We start from the raw sequence: 18,787 nt of genomic DNA, 5'->3' as shown, positions 1-18,787 counted from the left end.
CTGTTCTGATCTTATGTACATGTGGCTAATAACTACACGTCTAAGTTTGGATTAATGAGTTGTTTCTTATTTGAAACCTCATGAATTTTTTTTAAACTCTTAGAAAAGTGGACATCCCTTTTAATCCATACATTTGCAATTATAATGTAGTAACACATTATAGTTAAGTGCAAAAGGCAAGTTATTTTGCCCTGCTGAAAGTTATAAATCCCAGGTTTCTTACACTGAGAGCTATATTAATTTCTTCAAGCCCTTTCATTTCTTTTACATCCACCCAACTAATAATGAGCAGACAGCAGCTTTCCTTCTTTGTCAGACTTGGCTGAGAAGAGCCAAAGGCTCAGATAGACTGGTTGAAAACAGACAGAGGGAACAGTCACATCAACCTCTACTTCAGAAACTAAGCTGACATTAATAACTCCTTGCAACTCCACCTTCAGTTCTTAGGACTGTGCAGAATGCATCTTGAAACACTCTGAAAGTTCTAGTACAAACCAAATTGGCTTCTTATCCCTTGATTTATAACTAATCTTCACTCAATTAACCTTTCCCATGCAAATGAGTGGAGTCAAATTCCTTAAGCACACATCTCAGCATTCCCCTACTGACTACTGCCCCAGACACCAGGGCAGCAGTCAGACGCTAGCAAGAGCTCTGGGTGTGCTTACAGCATCAGGCTTTTGCAAATAGAAGTCCTGAAGAGAGAGACAGTTTTTTTGTTTGTTTCTGAAATGGATTTTGATCTGTACACGCAGAAGAATCACAGCAATTGCTGAGACTAAGAGTTATCTTTTACGGGGAATTGATTCTAAGGGCTCTGTTTGACAAGGAAAGATGTAGCTGTAATGTTTTATGAATGCTCTGAGTCTAGCTGCAGTTTTCACAGTACAGAGAAATGTGTCTTCTCAGCTTCTCATAAACACATGTTTTATGCAGCCATTAGAGTCAGCAAGACATCTCTTGTACCAGCTCAGAATCTGCTGAGAACGTTTCCCTTTTAGGCTCTGAGTGCCAAAAAATATCTAAAGATATATTAGATTCAGCCAATTCTGAAAATGCAGTATCACAAGTAAGTTAGATCTGGCACACAGAATGTGTATCTCTATCAGAGTTCATAAGAAAATACCTTAAAGTAGGTAAAGCAAGAAAACTAGAAAACTGGAATTTTTTCTGCCTTATTTTTTTTGTAATAACACATACCATTCAATTCCATGTGAATATTTATAATCCTCTTGGTTTTCTTCCTTATATTTTTATTGCAGCAAAGGAAAGATCTCTTTGTTAATAACCCCCAGGTTTTACTGGTTCTTTCTTTCAGTGACCCACTGTTATTTACAGGCAACAAATAAGATCTGTTCCATAAGGCTTTGATTTGCTGCCGCCACAGGAAAACTAAACAGGCAGCAGCTTGTAGAGTACAGCATAAATGCAAATCAAACTTTTTAAAATATGACTGCTGGCTCCAGATATCCATCAAAGCTTGATGGTTTGTGTACATATTTTAGTTAGCCTTTCTCAGCAGTAAGAAAAAAAGAAATCAGTGTATTCTTCACAGCAAATTTATTAAGTGTACTATACAATAGCAATCAAACTGCAGTTTGCTTTGTGTAATATTTGAACTATTTCTTCGTATTTGTCATGCTTTGTTGTAGATATAATTTTTTTTTAGTGCTACAGCTTTATTTTTCATGGCTTTGCATACAGCTGACAGTTAATTCCCACTTCTCTGGTGATGTTACTTAAACTAATAAAGTCCCACAAGTCCTGTCTGATGTAAGAGGCATCCTAGCACTGGTAGCTTACAAGCATCATTTACATTGGCTATAACTGAGTTTTGATTCTTCACACTCAGTACTTCTATCCTGCTGAAAAATTCCATATACTTTAGGGTCTCTGCAATCAAGAAGCAAAATAAACACCCTCACTCATCTCCTTCACAAGTCTGACCAATAAGAGTTGCATTTTCTAATTTCTTAATGACAAGATGACATCCTAAAAATTCCAGTGGCCTCTCTGGAAAAACTTCACTGAATTGGATGGTTGTAATGGGAGATGTTTTATGTCAAAGTGGATGTCTCATGTCAGCTTTCAGAGTGTGGTGCACAGTTAAAGCAGCAATTCTAGATAATCAGATTTCAGTAAATTTCTGGTTCTGCCACATGATGTGGAAGCTGAAGCCTGCATCTTCTTCATGTTAGTTTTTTTGCATTGATCTTAGGCTATCCTTTCTGTAAACAGTATTTTATCAAGACATCTCAAAAAAAAATCTTTACAGACTAGTGGGATGCATATAGTTCAAATAAAGGGGATGCTTCTGGTGTAATCTGGACTGGGGAGGAGAATTGCTGTGCTCTTCAAATGACACATGCCAACTCTTTGCCAGGAATCACCTGTTACAAAATCCTTTCCGCATGTGTTCTGGGCTTAAAGTTACTATTCTGAGGAGATATTTTTCCTAAAAGCCAATCATTACTGAATGTGCTAACTCAATTAACAGATCTCCTTAGTCTCATGTAAAAAATAGTTGCTGAGTCTCTGAGAGGTCTGTAACCACAGCTGTCACTAGCCCTAACATATCAGTGCTCAACACCCATATATATCTTCACTGTGTCACTCATTCCCATGCATTTACCAGATGTTGACACTGTTCTGATTTCTGCACATGTATATTGAGATCTTTCTTGACTGCGGTGGTGACTTTCACTCCAGGACACAATCTGTGCCAAATCACTGCTGATGTGAGGATGTCCTGTGAACTTTAACTAATTTCCTTATATCTGTGCTGTGCTGTCTTGCTCTGAAGCTCAATCCACCCTCTCTTACTGGAGGTCAGTTATCAACATATGGAGGCCTGTCATCTGTTTGACCTCAGTGTCAGCATGTAGAAAATTCTGGAAGGTTGTGATGTCCAGAAACCAATTCCAAGAGTTCAGGTTTAAGATATGATCTCGGACATAAGCAAGACAAGCATGGGACCTGCTTGATGTTCTGCTGGATGGCCCTTCAGTATCCAGCAGATGCAGCTTTTTTACTGGGAACCATGAGTTGGGCTAATTTTCCAGCCAGTAGCAAGAAAATATGCAGGTTTATGGGAGGATAGATGAGGGAAAAATCAGTGCTCCAGATGGATGGAGGAGCCCAGCCCTCCTCTACCCAACAGTACCACTGCAGGCAGCCCCTGTGGTCACCTTAACAAAGAGCACCACTGTTCCTCTGCATGACAAGCTGCTGCCAACACACCCTCTGTCACGCTCCGTGGCCCAGATCTGCCTCCTCTCTTCCAGCAAGAAAATGGCCTCAATGCCAGCACTGAGCACTGCCTGTTGTTCCAAATAAGCCCATGCTCTTCCAGCTCCTGGTACAAAGGCTGCACACAAAAACACGAAGCCTGTCCCCAGAAGTGGCTCAGTTTGATGAGTTGCTGTGCCAGTGTCACTTCTGCTCGTGTGCCAGAAAGAACAGGTTTGGCAAAAGGCTGAGCAGGAATTGTCATAGCAACTGAGACTGCAGCAGGACGAGGAGCCATTAGATGCTGTAACCTGGAAAATTCCTGTACACTTTATGCAGGAGAGGACAGCAGCAAAATGGATGTAGGAACTTGAGTTTGTCTTTGTAGTGCATCAGTTTTCACTTATGCTTGTCCATGCTGTCACTCAGTATGTTCTGCAGCAAATGCATGACCTTACAAAGTCTCATGTAAGAGAGTCAAGAGTTCCCCATCCAGTGTCAGTCCATGGGCATCTTTAAAATCTCTGCTTTTCTTTTTGTTCATGCGTCAGCCAGATCTCTCTTTTAGGAGTTCATAATTCTGTCACCGAGTCTGTTTTCAAATTTTACTGTAGAGATCCCTTCAGCTTTCTTCTTTCCTGGAAGGTTAGAATGTACTTTTTGAATGTGTTTGCCATAGTTAACTAATGTGTGGCTTTTCTGCTTCCTCTGGCAACAGGATTAAGAAGCAAGGCTTTATAGATAAGAATACTCTCTGATGTATAATTGTTCCATGCAGCCTTGGGGTCAATACTTCCTTCAGAACAGATACACAGCTCCCATTTGTATGGATGGAAGTAGCTACATAAATAAAGTACATTAAATGCAAGGCTCTGTAGCCTTCCTATGAGGCAATAAAATATTTTTTTATACCTTTCATCCACATCAATCTCTATTCATCCGGCCAGTTCACAGGAAAAGCATTAGCTGCTAACAGCTCCTCACTTCCTCGGATATCAAACCTCCATAAGATTCCATATAAACTGAGCTTTGTGTAGCCTCAAAAGCTTGTTTTTTCTGTCAGTGTATGTGTGCATAACTCCCACTAACTTCTGAAGGTGTTAGACAGTGTATATATATATATATATATATGCCTCTGTGTGTGTACAGTACAGAGAACAAGCTTCAAAATTTGACTTCAGTAGCATGTCCCTTACATTAGTGGCAGATATTTTTCAGCATACCCGGTTGAGAAGTGGTTAGTCAGGTCTCTTAGACAATTTCCAAAAGCCCGATCCAAAGGAACTTTCACAGATTGTGGATGTTTATCATAGGATTTTTATTTCACTACGAGGTAAATGACTGGCAAAATAAATACATCATATTTCTAAATAAGCATGTATCTACCTATGCCTGAGTCAGAAGTGGGTAGATGATGGGAAAAGCTGCAGCCTGAGACTTAGAAGTGTTTTGCAGAATGTCCCTGGGCAAAAGCAGGAAAGCCTGAGTTTTTGCAGAGGGGAGATTGAAAAAGCTTTTCTGTCTAGCCTATTGCCCTTTGAAAACCCTGGACATGAACTGGTGTCAATGAAACACTTGTCTTGCTTGCAAGATCTCGTGGTGATGATGCCCTAAAAGACTCTAGCAAAATAGCAAGGGTGTTCTTTGAAGATGTTTCTTCTTCTGCATGTTTAGGAACATAGTCTTGGAGTCTTTTCAGCTTCCAAATAAAAGCCTTTTCAAGGAACATCATCTTTGCTTTACCAGCTAAGCAATCAAGTTTTAGTACCAAAGCCAACTATTTCAACAGGAGAGATCAATACTAAAACATAGACTTAGGCCCGTGTTTCCCTTATCCAATATAATTACCAGGACTCAGGAGCCTTTTAATTTTGGTTGCTTTGTATATGGACAAAAGAAGATTTTGGATCTTGAGTTACTTTGGCAAGATAAACAGCTTGTTTTTTTCTAACACAGTGAATAAGGGTTCTAGAGACACTGGAAAAAATTCACAGATTTGAGAAAGAATATAGAAGCGATAATTTGTACCAACACCACAGTCTTTGTCCTTGGGTTTCTTGGTAAAATTCATGTTCTTACATTATATTTTTGTTTGTTTGTTTTGTTTTTCTGTAACCAAGATGCACCTATTCCAAAAAGGAATGTAAAAAATATGGAGGAAAAAGGGACATGGCAAACCCCTTGTGAAGAGCTCTTGTCAGACAGGAAAGACTTTGAGGAAAGAGAATCCACAATGCTCAGAAGTTCTCTAGAAAATCTTGATCTGCCTTGTTAACAATGGCCAAGATCATTCAAACCTGAAAAAGAGAGCTAAAATTCAGTTTACACCAGTGGTGGCAGCTGTCACCCTGCCTCCTCTCCACACTTCTTTAATGCAACAAAAACCAGTTTTGATCTCGCTCATAGTAATTTTTCTTCCTGGCTTCTAATGCTGTCAGCAAAAATACTATCAAACATCTTTTTGAGTTTTATACCCTGCTATAAATTTAGCTCTTCAGATTCTCCTAGACAGCAGAGCTATGTTACGCCTGAGTATTCCTGAGCTGATGAGCCCAAGTCACTATTTATTTTAGGGTGTCTCTACCCTGGAAAGGGAGATTTTACTATCTGGGAAGACCCCTGATTGGAGAAAGATTAGAAGATTAGAGATAGTCTGAAAACTGACTGGTGCTCACCTGGACCTCTTCTTTCTGTGAGTGTGGACTGAGCCATTGCTCAGCATCTGCTGGTTCCCTACAGCGTAGAAGAGATCAAAATGACAGTCTAAAACAACTCCACAGGCATTTCTGTGGTTAAGAAAAATGACTGTGTCCAAATTGTTGGATTCCAGTCCCAACCTGCCCAAGCTCTTGTTAGCTTTTGTAGAATCAGGCAGGGAAGGCAGCTGTGATCTGGCATCCTGCCTTGTTTGAAACAAATCCCTTCTAGATGCATGACTGTCTGACACCAATAACATCGCAGTAGTTATGGTAGTGGCATCACAGTTACAGCCCAATTTGTACTTTCCAGCTGTAATGGGCAATTACAGCTGGAAATAATTGTGAAAGGACATTAAGGGCATGAAACAGATGAGATGTACAACTTCTGTGGATGCACATAAGTTCATCCTCAGTAGAACTGTTCTTAGCACGGTACTAAGAGACAATTGTGAAGTCTTTACAATGTCATCTCCTTTTTCCTTCCAGACAAGCCCTGTGGGGACCCACCATCCTTCCCCCACACCATCCTGCACGGCCACACTGGCTTTGAAATGGGGGACGAGCTGCTGTACGTCTGTGCCCAGGGCTACGCCATGGGCAACAAGGAGTCGGCGTTCACGCTGCTCTGCGACAGCTGCGGCGAGTGGTACGGCCAGGTCCAGGCCTGTGTCAAAGGTCAGCTCAGCCAAAAAACTGTGGGATGGGGCTTTTTTTCCTCTGCCCCAACAATAAACTGGCAAACACTTTTTACCTTGCACCATGCCTCCAGGATTTTTGTCTGCCAGCGCAAGAGTAGTTGCCTGAATATTCACTCCATTAAAAAAAGTGAAAGTGGATTTTCTTACCAAATGACTTGACTCGAGAAAAGATTTTTCAAAAAAAAAAAAAAACCAAACCACAAAACCCCCAAGCAAATTGTAAAATGACATTTCCTTAATTTAAACCCTCAGTAAAAACCACCTTTATGTGTTAGTTAAATTCCACAGCAGTCTTTTAACTTTCCCCTTGTTTAAACATAGGCTAAACAGCACCATGAGTTCAGACGTACGTGTAATCTGAATTCTGCTTTCTCCTTGCCCAATGTATAAGCCCACCATTTTTCCCAGTATTTAAGAATGCTCATCAGAAAATTTTAGTGTTTTTTTGAGAAGGCTATCACATCTTTAAAGTAAGGTTTGTGGCAAAACAGATACATTTTAAGCAAAGGAATGAGCAGCTGTTGGGTAGCTGAGCTATCTATATGGGCTGGAGTTAGTATATCCATTTCAGAATATATATTCCTTAATGTCTGGAGCTTGCAAGGAGTTATTTTGACTCATGAATATACCATCAGGTAGTGGATAATCGTGAGAAAAGTTCAAACTTGTTCTTAGTAGAAATAGGTCATGTCTGTGCACTAGGGACCCCATCCAACTGGTACAGATACACAAAAAATCCAAAGAATGAAAGCACCAGCGTTTTTCTGAACTGTTTCAGTTTCCAAAACTGTTTTACAAACAGCAGTTCAGATGATTATGCAAAACAATGCAGGACATAGAGGAAGAACGTGGAGGGAAAAAGGAAAAAAATAAGTATCTGTATCTGATCATAGAACAGTTTGGGTTGGAAAGAACCTTCAAGGCCATCTGGTCCAACCCCCCTACAATAAACAGGGACAACTTCAACTTACCCAGTGGGTCTGAATCTCCTATAATCTGCACCAAATTGATAATTCTTTTTCCTTTACTGAGGTTAATGGAAATGCTATCTTCATCACACCCAGACATAAGGCTGTATTACAGCCAAATAAGGAAGGGAAAGAGCCAGGCCATTTAAGTTGTCTGTGTTTCACTGTTTTCTCTGGATAAACACTCTGTTTCCCCTGTTTTTCCCAAGCCTTTCACACAGCTGCCAGGGAGAGGAAAATATTTTTTAAAAAAGTAGGAAAGCATGGCTGTAAAATCACAAACATCAACACTGAAACTTGGGAGCAGATGTGATATTGTGGATTATGATTTTGTAAATTATTTAAATGTAGACTTCATTCAGGTGGGCTTCCTCTGATTAATGTTTTTCAAATGCTTTAAGGACATGGGACAGAAAATACAATAATTGTTCAAGTAATAATTATGTATTTAATCCTCCTGATCATAATTCTTTAAGAAGGAAGACTTTACAGGATGATTGAAATGTGTGATAATAGGTTTCATTATTTTTTAAAAAGCAAGAATCCAGTGAAAAAGTACAACAACAAAAAAAAAGAGAATTTAATTAAAAGGAACCTGATTTAAAGTTGACTGATATTTTGGGGTCATAGGAGAGAGGAGAACAATTATTAAGTACTCCAGAAGTCAGCACACAGACTGATTTTTAAGTGCTTTGAGGCAAGAGAGCACCTTCCCTATTGTGAAGGTTAATGATGGGACTTAATGGAGAATTTATATTCCTGTTGGCAGACTGGACCACTTCTGTCCTAGCTGGCTGACATCACTGGAAAGATGTTCGTGCAGCCACTTCAGTGAACATTTAAGTGCTATGTTTAGAGCCTGGTAAGATGATACAGTGCCCTTGCTCTGCATCTGTGCTGGGTGAGCAACTGGGAAGTGTGAAAAGGTCCCAGTGCTCTTACTCCAACAAAAGGGAGCCACAGGGACAAAGCTGTGGTCAGAGCATTGAGAGATATAAGGCCTGTTCCTACATCTTGCAGTGTCTCTGAGACTAGGGACAAGTCACTGTACTGCTCTTTGCTGCTTACTCCACCTCATCCGTGGAAGAGTGATGACATTTATCCAATTTCAAAGAACTTGCTGGGATTTGTGGATGTTGCACCTTGAGTACCGTTGTTCTACTTGGTAACTGCCCCATTATAATACCCAGCTGTCCAGGCAGAATATCAGACAAACAGCAATAATTGCAAGCTTTTCTTGTTTGTGGAAAAGGATCAGACTGGCTGTACATTCCCAGTTGCTCATGCAGAGCAAATATGGAGTCACAGAACTATCATCATAGCAGTGTCTAAATATAGCAGTTAAATGTTCTTTGAAGTCTCTTTGTGATCATCTTTCCTCTCTGTTTTGATCCAGTAAGAAGAGATACAGTCCATTCTGGCACCTGGGATGCAAGTGCACCTGGGATATAAATGTACAGCTATACAGTCAGCAGATTTGCAAATTAAAATTTAAAAAAAAAAGTAGATAATCAAATAGGCACATAATGCAAAATTCATGGCAAACCCTGGCTATGGGCATAACTGAACAAAATAGTTTTGGACTTATATTAAGTGGGTTTCAGATGCAGTAAAGTATGATGGAAATTCAAGGGGATTCTGGATACAGTAAAGTATGATGGAAATTAGGAAAGCAGGACATTACTAATGGCTGTAATGGGCATTGTGCACACCAGGTAATAGACAGCTATTTTTAATTAAGATGCTTTTTAAGAAAAAACCCGTGACTGTTTCCTGTAATTCCTTGTCATGAAAAGGCACTGTGTTCTAGCTGAAAGCACAGGGATATTTAGCCCAACAAAGCAACCTTAAGGAGACAACAAGGAAATACATGGATTTTGCCATTTATTATTTTTTTAATTTCTGTAGAGAGAATGCTTCACAAAATATATCCTGAAGAACATTGTAGTAAGGTCTGAAAGCAGATGCATATGTTCCATGCTGTGGCTGTCCTGCAAGCTCAGAGACTAAACTGACAATTGCTAAATGACATTTGGTTTGGTTTTTTTTTTTTCCCAAAATAAACCATGAGCTCAATACCAGAAGCATTAATACCAACACTTCAGTGGCAGGGGTCAGGGCTGGACTGCATTAGGCTGCATTTTCTAGGGTTTCCTCCCTCAAAGAGAGGGCAGATGAGATGGCTGGGAAATCATGCTCCACCTCTGCCCTAAAACTCAGAAGAATGTCATGTATCTATCCTTTTCCCTGGATTATTTGGGTTTTTCCAGCTACATGCTTGTGCCAAGAGAGTCCATATCTTCTACACATCTAAGGAGTCTCTCCAATGACATCACTTGGATACACAGATAGTGTATTCCAAGGTAGTCCAATTTTTCCAGGCTGAGGACCACCCTTCAGATGTCAGTGTAAGGAGGACTTGGCTGACTTTGACCACTTAATCTGCAGCTACCAGTCTTGTTGCCTGGCTCAACAACTCTCATTACTTCAAACATTACTTCCAGAGTTTTCAAAAATTATATTGGCTCACATTCATGTAGTCTGTAAGCACGACTAGCTATCATCATTTATTTTTGGGTTTTTTTTATTTTTAATATGGAGAATCAAACAAAATGTCTATGGCTTTTGATCTTATTTGAGAATGCTTTTTTTTGTCCATTCTGTGAGTGCAAAGGAAGAGTTGTGACAGACAAATATAATCAGTAACAAATGTGTCCGCGGCCTGTCAAAACAATTGTTATGACAAAATTTGGTTCCCTTTCCAGGCCTGCCACTGAGGGGTTGTATTAGATTAATGTTAAGTATTGATCTGGCATGAATGGATTCTGCCAAATGGAATAAGTTGAAAAAAATTTGATGGGTTATTTATTTATATTAGCAGGCTTTCTGCTGGAATAAAAGTTATCCTCTTTCTTATAGCTATTGCAAAAAACAAAAGGCACAATTTCTGTCTAGCATACTGTGGTCAACTACAGAGAAATTTGTGTGCCAGATCCAAACCAAATGGATAACTCTTTGAGATGCTGCAGCTCACAAAATTACTTATCTTAGGCAAATCAGTCTACATGCTCTTTTCCTTCCCATCCTTAAAGACAGATGCTGTCTTGTTAATGTTTGCTGTAGCTACTTTGAGATTCTTAGACTAAAGATGTTTTCATACAGTACAAATATTTATAATGATGGTCTACATAGAATCAGGTTTCAATTTCCTGTACTCCAAAAATACACCCATAAAATATGCAGTGCGTTTTATGGTTGCCCAAAATAGCAACATCCAAAATAGAGCTTGGATGCCAATATGCTATCTAGAAGAAAAATTAAACTGATCCTAGAGTGTGGAAGACCAGGCTCTTTGTTTTTGCCTGTCTCTATGTTTGGTTACTGTTTTCACAGTAGGATCAAAAACTGAAGGAGATGAAAGCTCTATAGAACTGGATGCTTCCCAAGAAGGATTAATTAATAATTGAAAGGATTTTACCCTGTAACTGAGCTTCACATCTTTGGTAGTATGTCATTTCAGCATCTCTTGCTGTAAAGTGTTCATTTCAGACTCAGTAATCCCTCAGACAGTGAATTAAAACTCACTGACCCTTGAGTCTGCCAGAAGATGGTACGGTCAAGATGTAACAATGACCAAATATAGAAAGATTTTGATCTTGGATCTTTAGGGCTAGCTCTTCATAAAACCAGACCTGCCTAGGTAGAAAGATAGATGTAATCACTTTAAAAACAGTTGCTAGCAGTTTTAAAAATATGTATAAATAACAGTTACAACTTCTTGGGTAAGAGGTGGAGCTGAATCAGGTTTGGCTGTTGCTCTTCAGTACCAACACTAAAATTCAGGGAACTGGAAAGTTCAGGAAAGTGCTGAGGAGGTGAGCAAAAAGAAGTGCAGAAGTTGTGGAATCTGTTCCCAGAAAATCAAGCTCACGGTGGACTTAAAGATTGCCATGGTAACACAGAGTCACTAAATACTGAATCCAAGTCCCATTTGAAGGTCTGAGGCCCAGAAGGAAAGAATAGAGTATTATTACTGTGTAAGTCAATCCAGGACCATATAAATCAAAGCTCCAGAGTAAGGGCGTCTGTATTTCCTTTGATGGTTAGAGAGCCCAATAGTTGCTTTCATTTTGGCATCCCATAAGCTAACATTAGTTATGTTGATAGTCTCTGCTATAAACTCCACAAATAGGGGAGACTGAATATGAAAATATTCAAAAGCTTGTGGCCCAAGCTTTACAACTTGGGCCACAATCTGATTGTGAGAGGGAACAAGACTCCCTTATGTGGTGACGAGCAGCGCATAATAAGCTCCAATCTCAGGATCTCTTTAGACTACAATGGGCTTTTTCTTCCCCCAGCTCTGCATTAAGAAAACACCAATTCATTTCTCTACAGGCAGGATCGTGCCCAAAGGCAGCATGTTTGATGGAGACTCAATTGATGGCTCAAAAAACCTTTGATATGTTCTGATAGACTGGGGACTTGCACTCTCTTAGAAGCCCATGCTTTTTCCTGATGTGCCTCCATAGGATTTTCTCCTAGAGGGCTGAAACCACATGGCAGGAGAAACACTGAAGGGAAAGAGCTTCAAAATCTCTAAAAAGCCTGTTACTACATTTGTTAAGCATTCATCAGTGATCCACTCACACATTGGGTACCAGTCAATGAGATGAATACTAGCTGCCCATCCATACTGTTAACTAAAAAATAGGTCTGGAGGAAACAGCACAAGCATGTGGATGTAATTTTTGTTTGCAGATGTGTGTGCCTGCTCACCACAACATAAAAATTACTGTTTGAACCTCAGCTGGATTACTGAAGTGTGGAAAGTGAATGAGTGGCAAAAATTGAGGTTGCAAGAGACATAGAGGTGAAGGCAGACTGTTGTGATGATTCAATTACAAAAATAAAACAATGACCATAACAGTTGGTAAAAGGTGACTTCTCACATTGTGATTTTCCAGTTCATGTACATGCCACAGACACCCACAGGCTCTCCTCAGACACACTGAACTCAAGTGAAGCAGATGTGCCAGATATCAGCTTCTAGCAGGAGTCTGGATGATTAGAGAATAAAACAGTTTGAGGCACCACTTCCATGTAAAGAGAATGCCAGCCAGGTAGAAAAATTCTAGAGTGAAAGCAAGAGAAGGGACAAAGTGAGGCTGATGTTTGCCAGTTAGTAGAAGTGCTGCATTGTGGTGGATAGTGCCATGCAGAGCTTCTTGAATATGTTGCTAAAGTGCCTCGATATTCAGAGGTAGCCTCCACACATTCATGAAAGTCTGAAAAGCTATTGGAAAAGATTTCAAGATTAATTAGAAAAGTGGGAGTCCTACCAGGAAGATTTCCACTCTGAGTTTTATTCCCCTGACTGTTAAATCATCCCTGAACGAGAAAGAAGTTTTTTCCTGCTTTGGAGAGGATGGGGAGGATCTAGAGGATTACACAAGCAGATGAGAACACTGGGACCAGGAGGGAGAGAGGTCTGCTGTTGGCACTTCCTGTGAGATGAGAGGACCTGCTAAGAGCATCCAGCTCTCCACCATGATAGCTTTCACAGAGGCATTAACTCTCTGCAGGCTATTTGGGACACTCATTTGGGTTTCCTACGCATAACTGCTTTGGTTTCTGGTAGACCCAGATGCTATTCCAAGGAAAATATCTTTTGCTAATGCTCATTCTGTTTTGGCTCCTGGCTTAAGCTGTTCTGGCAAAAAGTGAGCTGGTGTGAGCTGTATCACTGCTAAGTGGTTTTGGTCAGCCTGGTTTGACAATATTTCTAATCTTTCTTAAGAGTAGACCAAATATGGCTCTGCCAGAAGTCTGGGAAGCAGTCTCCAAGGAAAATGTGACTCAGGCGGAAATTGAGGTGGGCCCCAGATGAAAATGTAATTCAAAATCAGTTGCCTGTAAAAAGGCAAAAAAAGATAAGGGTTTACAAGCAGTGATCTGTAAAACAGGTTCTCCTATTAATTTCTTGTTTCCCATGTCATGCCAGGTCTATTGCTTCACTGTCTTCATAAAAGACTAAACACCCTCTTAAAAAGAAAAATTCTCACCATGATTCAGGTTATTTTCCATATCCCAAGGCTGTATTTTTTATGACTTCTAATGCCAGCATAAATCTCAGAAATTACATCAACTTTCTATAGAATAAAACTTGTGTGAACTGAAAATCAACCACCCTGTCTAGTTTGGAAAATTTTTCATTGAGCTAAGGCTTTAGAGTAGTGAAAGAAATATTAAGTACAATGCACTGTTCCATTCAAATTCAAACAGTTAGCTTTGTGCTTTGAGTCGAGACTATTTTGCTATCAGTGGTAGAGCTGTTGAGTATTTCTAAATCAAACCCAAGCTTTGTAATGAATCTGCCCCTCTGCTGCACTCAGTTTTTTACCAATTTTGTGTCCTGTGTTCATTGTTTTTCCTGTTTTCTCTGTGGCAACATTTAATTCCTTAAAATTGGAAGCCTGAGAGTTGTTTACTGAACAGACAGGATTATCATGCTAACTCGGTGTTAGGCTTCAAGTGTTTGAGACAGAGTTTTCCAGCCTTGCAGGGTGCATCTTGCTTTCTTCAGATGAAAACTAGCAGAACTCAGTGTCAGCCTTGGTGATGGAGTCTGCCTCAGTCAGCTCTGAAGAGCTCTTATGGAATAAGAACAACTGTTCTGGCCCCAGGCATTGTACCACTGTAACACCAAGGTGCTTGAAGAAAAGCAGGATACTGATAAGAACGTGCCTTGATATCTTGATCATAAGCTACTGAAAAAATCATCTGGCTCAAAAGGGATGAAGTTGCTGTAAAACTTCTAGTTTTGTCTGGGTTTTTTTTTTTTTAATTACCAATTAGTAATTTGTTAATTTTTTGCTATATCTTTCTCTCCACACACACTTCTTGCTTGAATAAGATGAATTTTTTTCCTCAAATTTTGCAAAGAGTCATACTAGGGAAAGAAAAGGTTTGAGAAAACAATAAGCAAAGGAAGTCCTCTAACTGCAGACAGTGAGTTATTTATATTAATTTTTAAATCTGGAAAGGTAAGACATTAGCAGTTAGCATTGACACCTATTGTGATTTTTAAAAAAAACCCTTGAAACTGAGCATCAGCTCACAGACCATGCCCTCTTCAAATAAACAATTACACAGAATGAAAATACTGCCTAGAAGACGCTTTGCATTGCACTTTCTTCTTGGATTCTTGTAATAAATGAGCTCAGTGCTTTGACAGAGAATGAAATGTTGGCTTATGAGGCTTTTTTTCATTTTTCTAGATGAAACTGAGGCCCACATTGACTATGAAGATAACTTTCCTGATGACAGATCAATACCTGCCGAGAACGACCATGGCAATGGCAAAGAGGAAATTGAGCAGGAGCAAATTCAGCTTTCCTTCAGTAAAACTTCAGAGGAAGGAAGAACTAGAAGTACCAAGGGGGTTACTCAGCACACAGACATTTCTGAAAAAGGAAGCAGGGCACCAACTGAGTCCCCCGTGTCACTCCTCAGCCAAAAAAACTTGTTCTGGTTTCCATCAGAAACTTTCAGTGAGCCCGAACCAGAGAAGGAGACAGATGATTCCACTAAAGCACGGTTTTCTGAAGGTGATAACCACATTGGTGTGAAGACAGTCTATGATGAACCTGGTGCCAAAATGTTTTATGACAGTGAGGATTTCCCCATAGGACCCATTCTCACAACGAATGACACAAAGACAGCGATGGATGCAGTTGCCATCACTGACGAGTCCTGGTTAGATGGATACCCAGTAACACAAGAGGTGGTGGAGGATGATGAAGAGGGTGATAAAGTCGATGGTTCCATGGGAACAGAAGATGACATCATCCTCACAACTGATCAGCCAAATCACGTGGAAGTAAGGAAATCAGGAAATGGCAGCCCAGCTCCAGAGGAAGGTCTAACACAGATTGTGGCAGCAACAACAGCAGCAGATGATGAAGGGGCTGAAGAGACAGCGGTGCCACTTACATCAGTGAGTGGTCTGGAGAGCTTCAGTGTCAGCAGGGGTTACGATGACGCTGTGTGGGAACATCCGGCTACATCTCTGGAAACTGTAACTCAGGAGCACACCACAACAGTGCTGTTTGACCTCAGCAGCTTAAAAACATCCATGTCAGAAACCTCTGTGACTGTCAGCACCTCTGATCACACTCCATACACAGAACCAAGAGACACAACCACCTACCCAGAACGAGTAGCAACCACTGCTCCAGCTCCAGACATCATTACTGACACAGCATCCCAGGAATTAGCTGAGCAAGAAAATCTCACCCAGGGCCTTGGAGAAAAGCCCATCCCCACTTCTGAGCCATGTGAGGGAGAGGATTGTCCCAAGGCCAGTAAAGGTGCTATCATAGCAGTAATAGTGATTCTTCTCTGCTTGTTACTGGTTGCAGCTGTTCTGGCCGTGTGGTTTTTCAAAAAAAGGCAGCAGAAAAATTCTGTTTATAAACTAAATGGAAGGTGTCAGCCCAGACATCACTGTTACCACCACTACCACCACCAGCACATTGAAATGCAGAAAGTCTAACCAGGGGCCTTTTGGCAGAGATCAGAAGAAAAAACATACTGATGCTAGAAGAATCACTTGACTCATGGATGCTAAAATCCAGCAGTGCAGAAAGCAGAATAAAAAAAGTGTGCTAGAAGAACATAGAAGACAGAAAAGATTTCATCCTTTTGAAATTGCAGTCTAGCATATTCGACTTTTCAGAGCTAGAGAATCTGTACATTTTTATCACAAGGGTCTTTTGGAGACACCAGCAGAACACAGTGTGCTCAGTAGTACATCTTCAATTTGTCCCGCTGTTACATTTTTCTCCTATTAATAATAAATTAATTGATTAATTTCTGTGTTACCTGGTTATAATGAAATGGTAGGGCTGGTCAGGCCTCTTTGGTCTGTTCTCGCTGGAAGAGGAAAAGAAGGAGGGAAGAATGGAAAAAGGATTTTTTGGAGCAACCACACACTTGGTGTTTGCTCCTTTTTCAGAACCTGCCCAAGCTGGTCAGGATAAACCACCATAACAAATTATTACCTGATGTGTCTTAAAAAGAAAAACTATTTGCTACCAGACTTTAATGGATAGTATTGCAATGATTACTAAGGTCATTTTCTTCAGTGTTGTGAATTTAACAAGCCACAAATGTTGGATCGTTATGCTACTTTTCTGGAAGGTGTTCTTTCAGCCTTAGTGAAGAAATGCCATTCTTATAACTAATCTTGCTGTAGAAATGATGATGTTTCCCTGGAATTCAGAGAATGCTGTAAGTTCCATTCTTCCTTGAGCATGAGCAGGAGAGGAGTCAGAGCACCTTGGAATGCAGGTGTTATGATGAGCAGCCTCTCATCACAGAGCCAAACACTGATAAAGCACTTTCCAGGGGAACCCTGTGTAACATCGGCTGCTTTCTGAACACGATGTTGACTGACCAAGATACTGAACTTTAATTCACAGCCAGTAGTACCTCTGGCAACCGAAGCCAAGTGTAATACTTGTGGAAGGACTGGTTTTTTACCATTCTGCTCTTGCATTGGCTGGAGGAGCGGACACTGGCTCTGGGAGATGGGCAGCCCCTTTGCATACTGCTTATTGTGGTTTGAAAGATAAAGCGGACCTGGGAAAGAAATAAATTGCATCTAGCTGATAAAATGCATTCAGCTTTTAGACTGGGTGTTGGTACAAAAGTACTGAGGCTTTTCCAACAACACATTCCATCTCCAACAGTTCTGAAAATAAACAGGAAGAGAGGGGAACATGTTTTCTAGAATCCCTTAGCATAGTTCGTGTGAGTTTATTACGAGGTCTTCCTTATATTTCTGAATGAACAAGAGGAAGTCTGGCAACTGTGAATAATCTGCAGGTCAGAAATAAATTCATCTGCCATTCAGCCTTAGTCAAAGAGTGAGAAAAGGTTGCCTGGGTAGAGCTCATTCCGTGCTCTGGCTTGAGTCTCACTGGTAATCACCTCTAACTCCCTGGAAGGCAGGCTTTATGAAATGGAGTGCAGAATTGGGCCCATCTTACATGCAGCCATCAATCTCAGGGCTGGTAAACAACAAAAAAAAAGCATTTTTAGGCAATGGCTATGGGTTATCTTGGAGAGTTTGACCTTGGAGGGGTAAGAGTTGAATCTTGTGTGCCTGGCAAGAGCCACAGTAAATAAAAATGACAGAAACTGTACAGATTTGTAAATATGTCTCTGACATATGCATGACTTTATGCTTTTAATGCATTCTACACTATGAGATGACTCAAAATTTCTGTTGTAAACTATTTTTTTAAAGCAGTTAAAAAACAAAAACTCAACAACGGATTTCACACCAAGCAACTTTTTGGAGACTGTTAACTCAACTAAAACATATAATCTGTAAACCCATGGAAATATGCTGAAAAATAAACACAGGAACATCCATTAAAAATATTGTTTAACTGAAAGGTACAAGTAGGTGTTACAGTTCCGTGTAGCAACATTCCAAATGAAAAGTCAATTCTATTTGTCTCAGGAACTGAATGTGTAAAAATGAGACTCAAAATATAATTACAAATACAAATTGTACAAGGATCTTATTGGAGACTTAGAAACACCTGTTATTCATGAACCAGAAGAAAGTGTACATTAACATAATGCTTTGGAGTTATTTAAATAAAACTCAAGTTACAAAAACACCAGGAAAGGAAGTGTGTGCATGTGTTTTTGTGCAAATGATTCAGTTTGCCCACAAACTCCAGTTTATGGAGAAGAGATAGGCCTTTCACAATTCTTGTAGAATATTAGCTAAAATGTGTTTAGCTTAGACTGCCAGACCAGTTCTGCTTTAGAACAGCTCCCCTCCTTTGCAGCATCATCTGTTTGTATTCACAGTATTTGCTTTACCAGGGAGTTTGGGAAAACTAATAAACAGATGGGGATAAACAGCTCTTCAATTATGCATTTGACTTAGACTTCCTTCTGTGTGTGAAACTTGGCTAATCACAGATAATGGGAATGGTAAATAATATACACATTGTACAATGAATACAAAGTCTTAATAAGGTCAAAATAGAGTAGGAGATGAATTAATTAGAAATCAAAGCTGAAACTGCCAGCTGCATGTTGAAATTAGGAGAGGAAAAAAATGGGGGAATACCAGAAGTGCTTTTGTGATGGTGACATCCAGCCATTG

General features: G+C 40.0%; 1 protein-coding gene across 1 annotated transcript in view; it reads left to right on the top strand.

Moving 5' to 3' along the window:
- The window catches only part of SUSD5 (sushi domain containing 5), a 41,171-nt gene extending 22,881 nt beyond the window's left edge, over positions 1 to 18,290 (top strand). The window contains exons 4-5 of the mRNA XM_009093862.3: positions 6,414 to 6,602; positions 14,874 to 18,290. Coding sequence (XP_009092110.1) covers positions 6,414 to 6,602; positions 14,874 to 16,150 — 1,466 coding nt within the window. The 3' untranslated portion in view covers positions 16,151 to 18,290. The remainder of the gene's footprint in view (positions 1 to 6,413; positions 6,603 to 14,873) is intronic.
- Positions 18,291 to 18,787: the final 497 nt, after the last annotated feature.

This window comes from Serinus canaria, chromosome 2 (genome assembly GCF_022539315.1).
Source record: "Serinus canaria isolate serCan28SL12 chromosome 2, serCan2020, whole genome shotgun sequence".
Classification (NCBI taxonomy): Eukaryota; Metazoa; Chordata; class Aves; order Passeriformes; family Fringillidae; genus Serinus; species Serinus canaria.
Note: the sequence above shows the minus strand (reverse complement) of the source record. Positions and strands in the feature narration are given on the sequence as shown.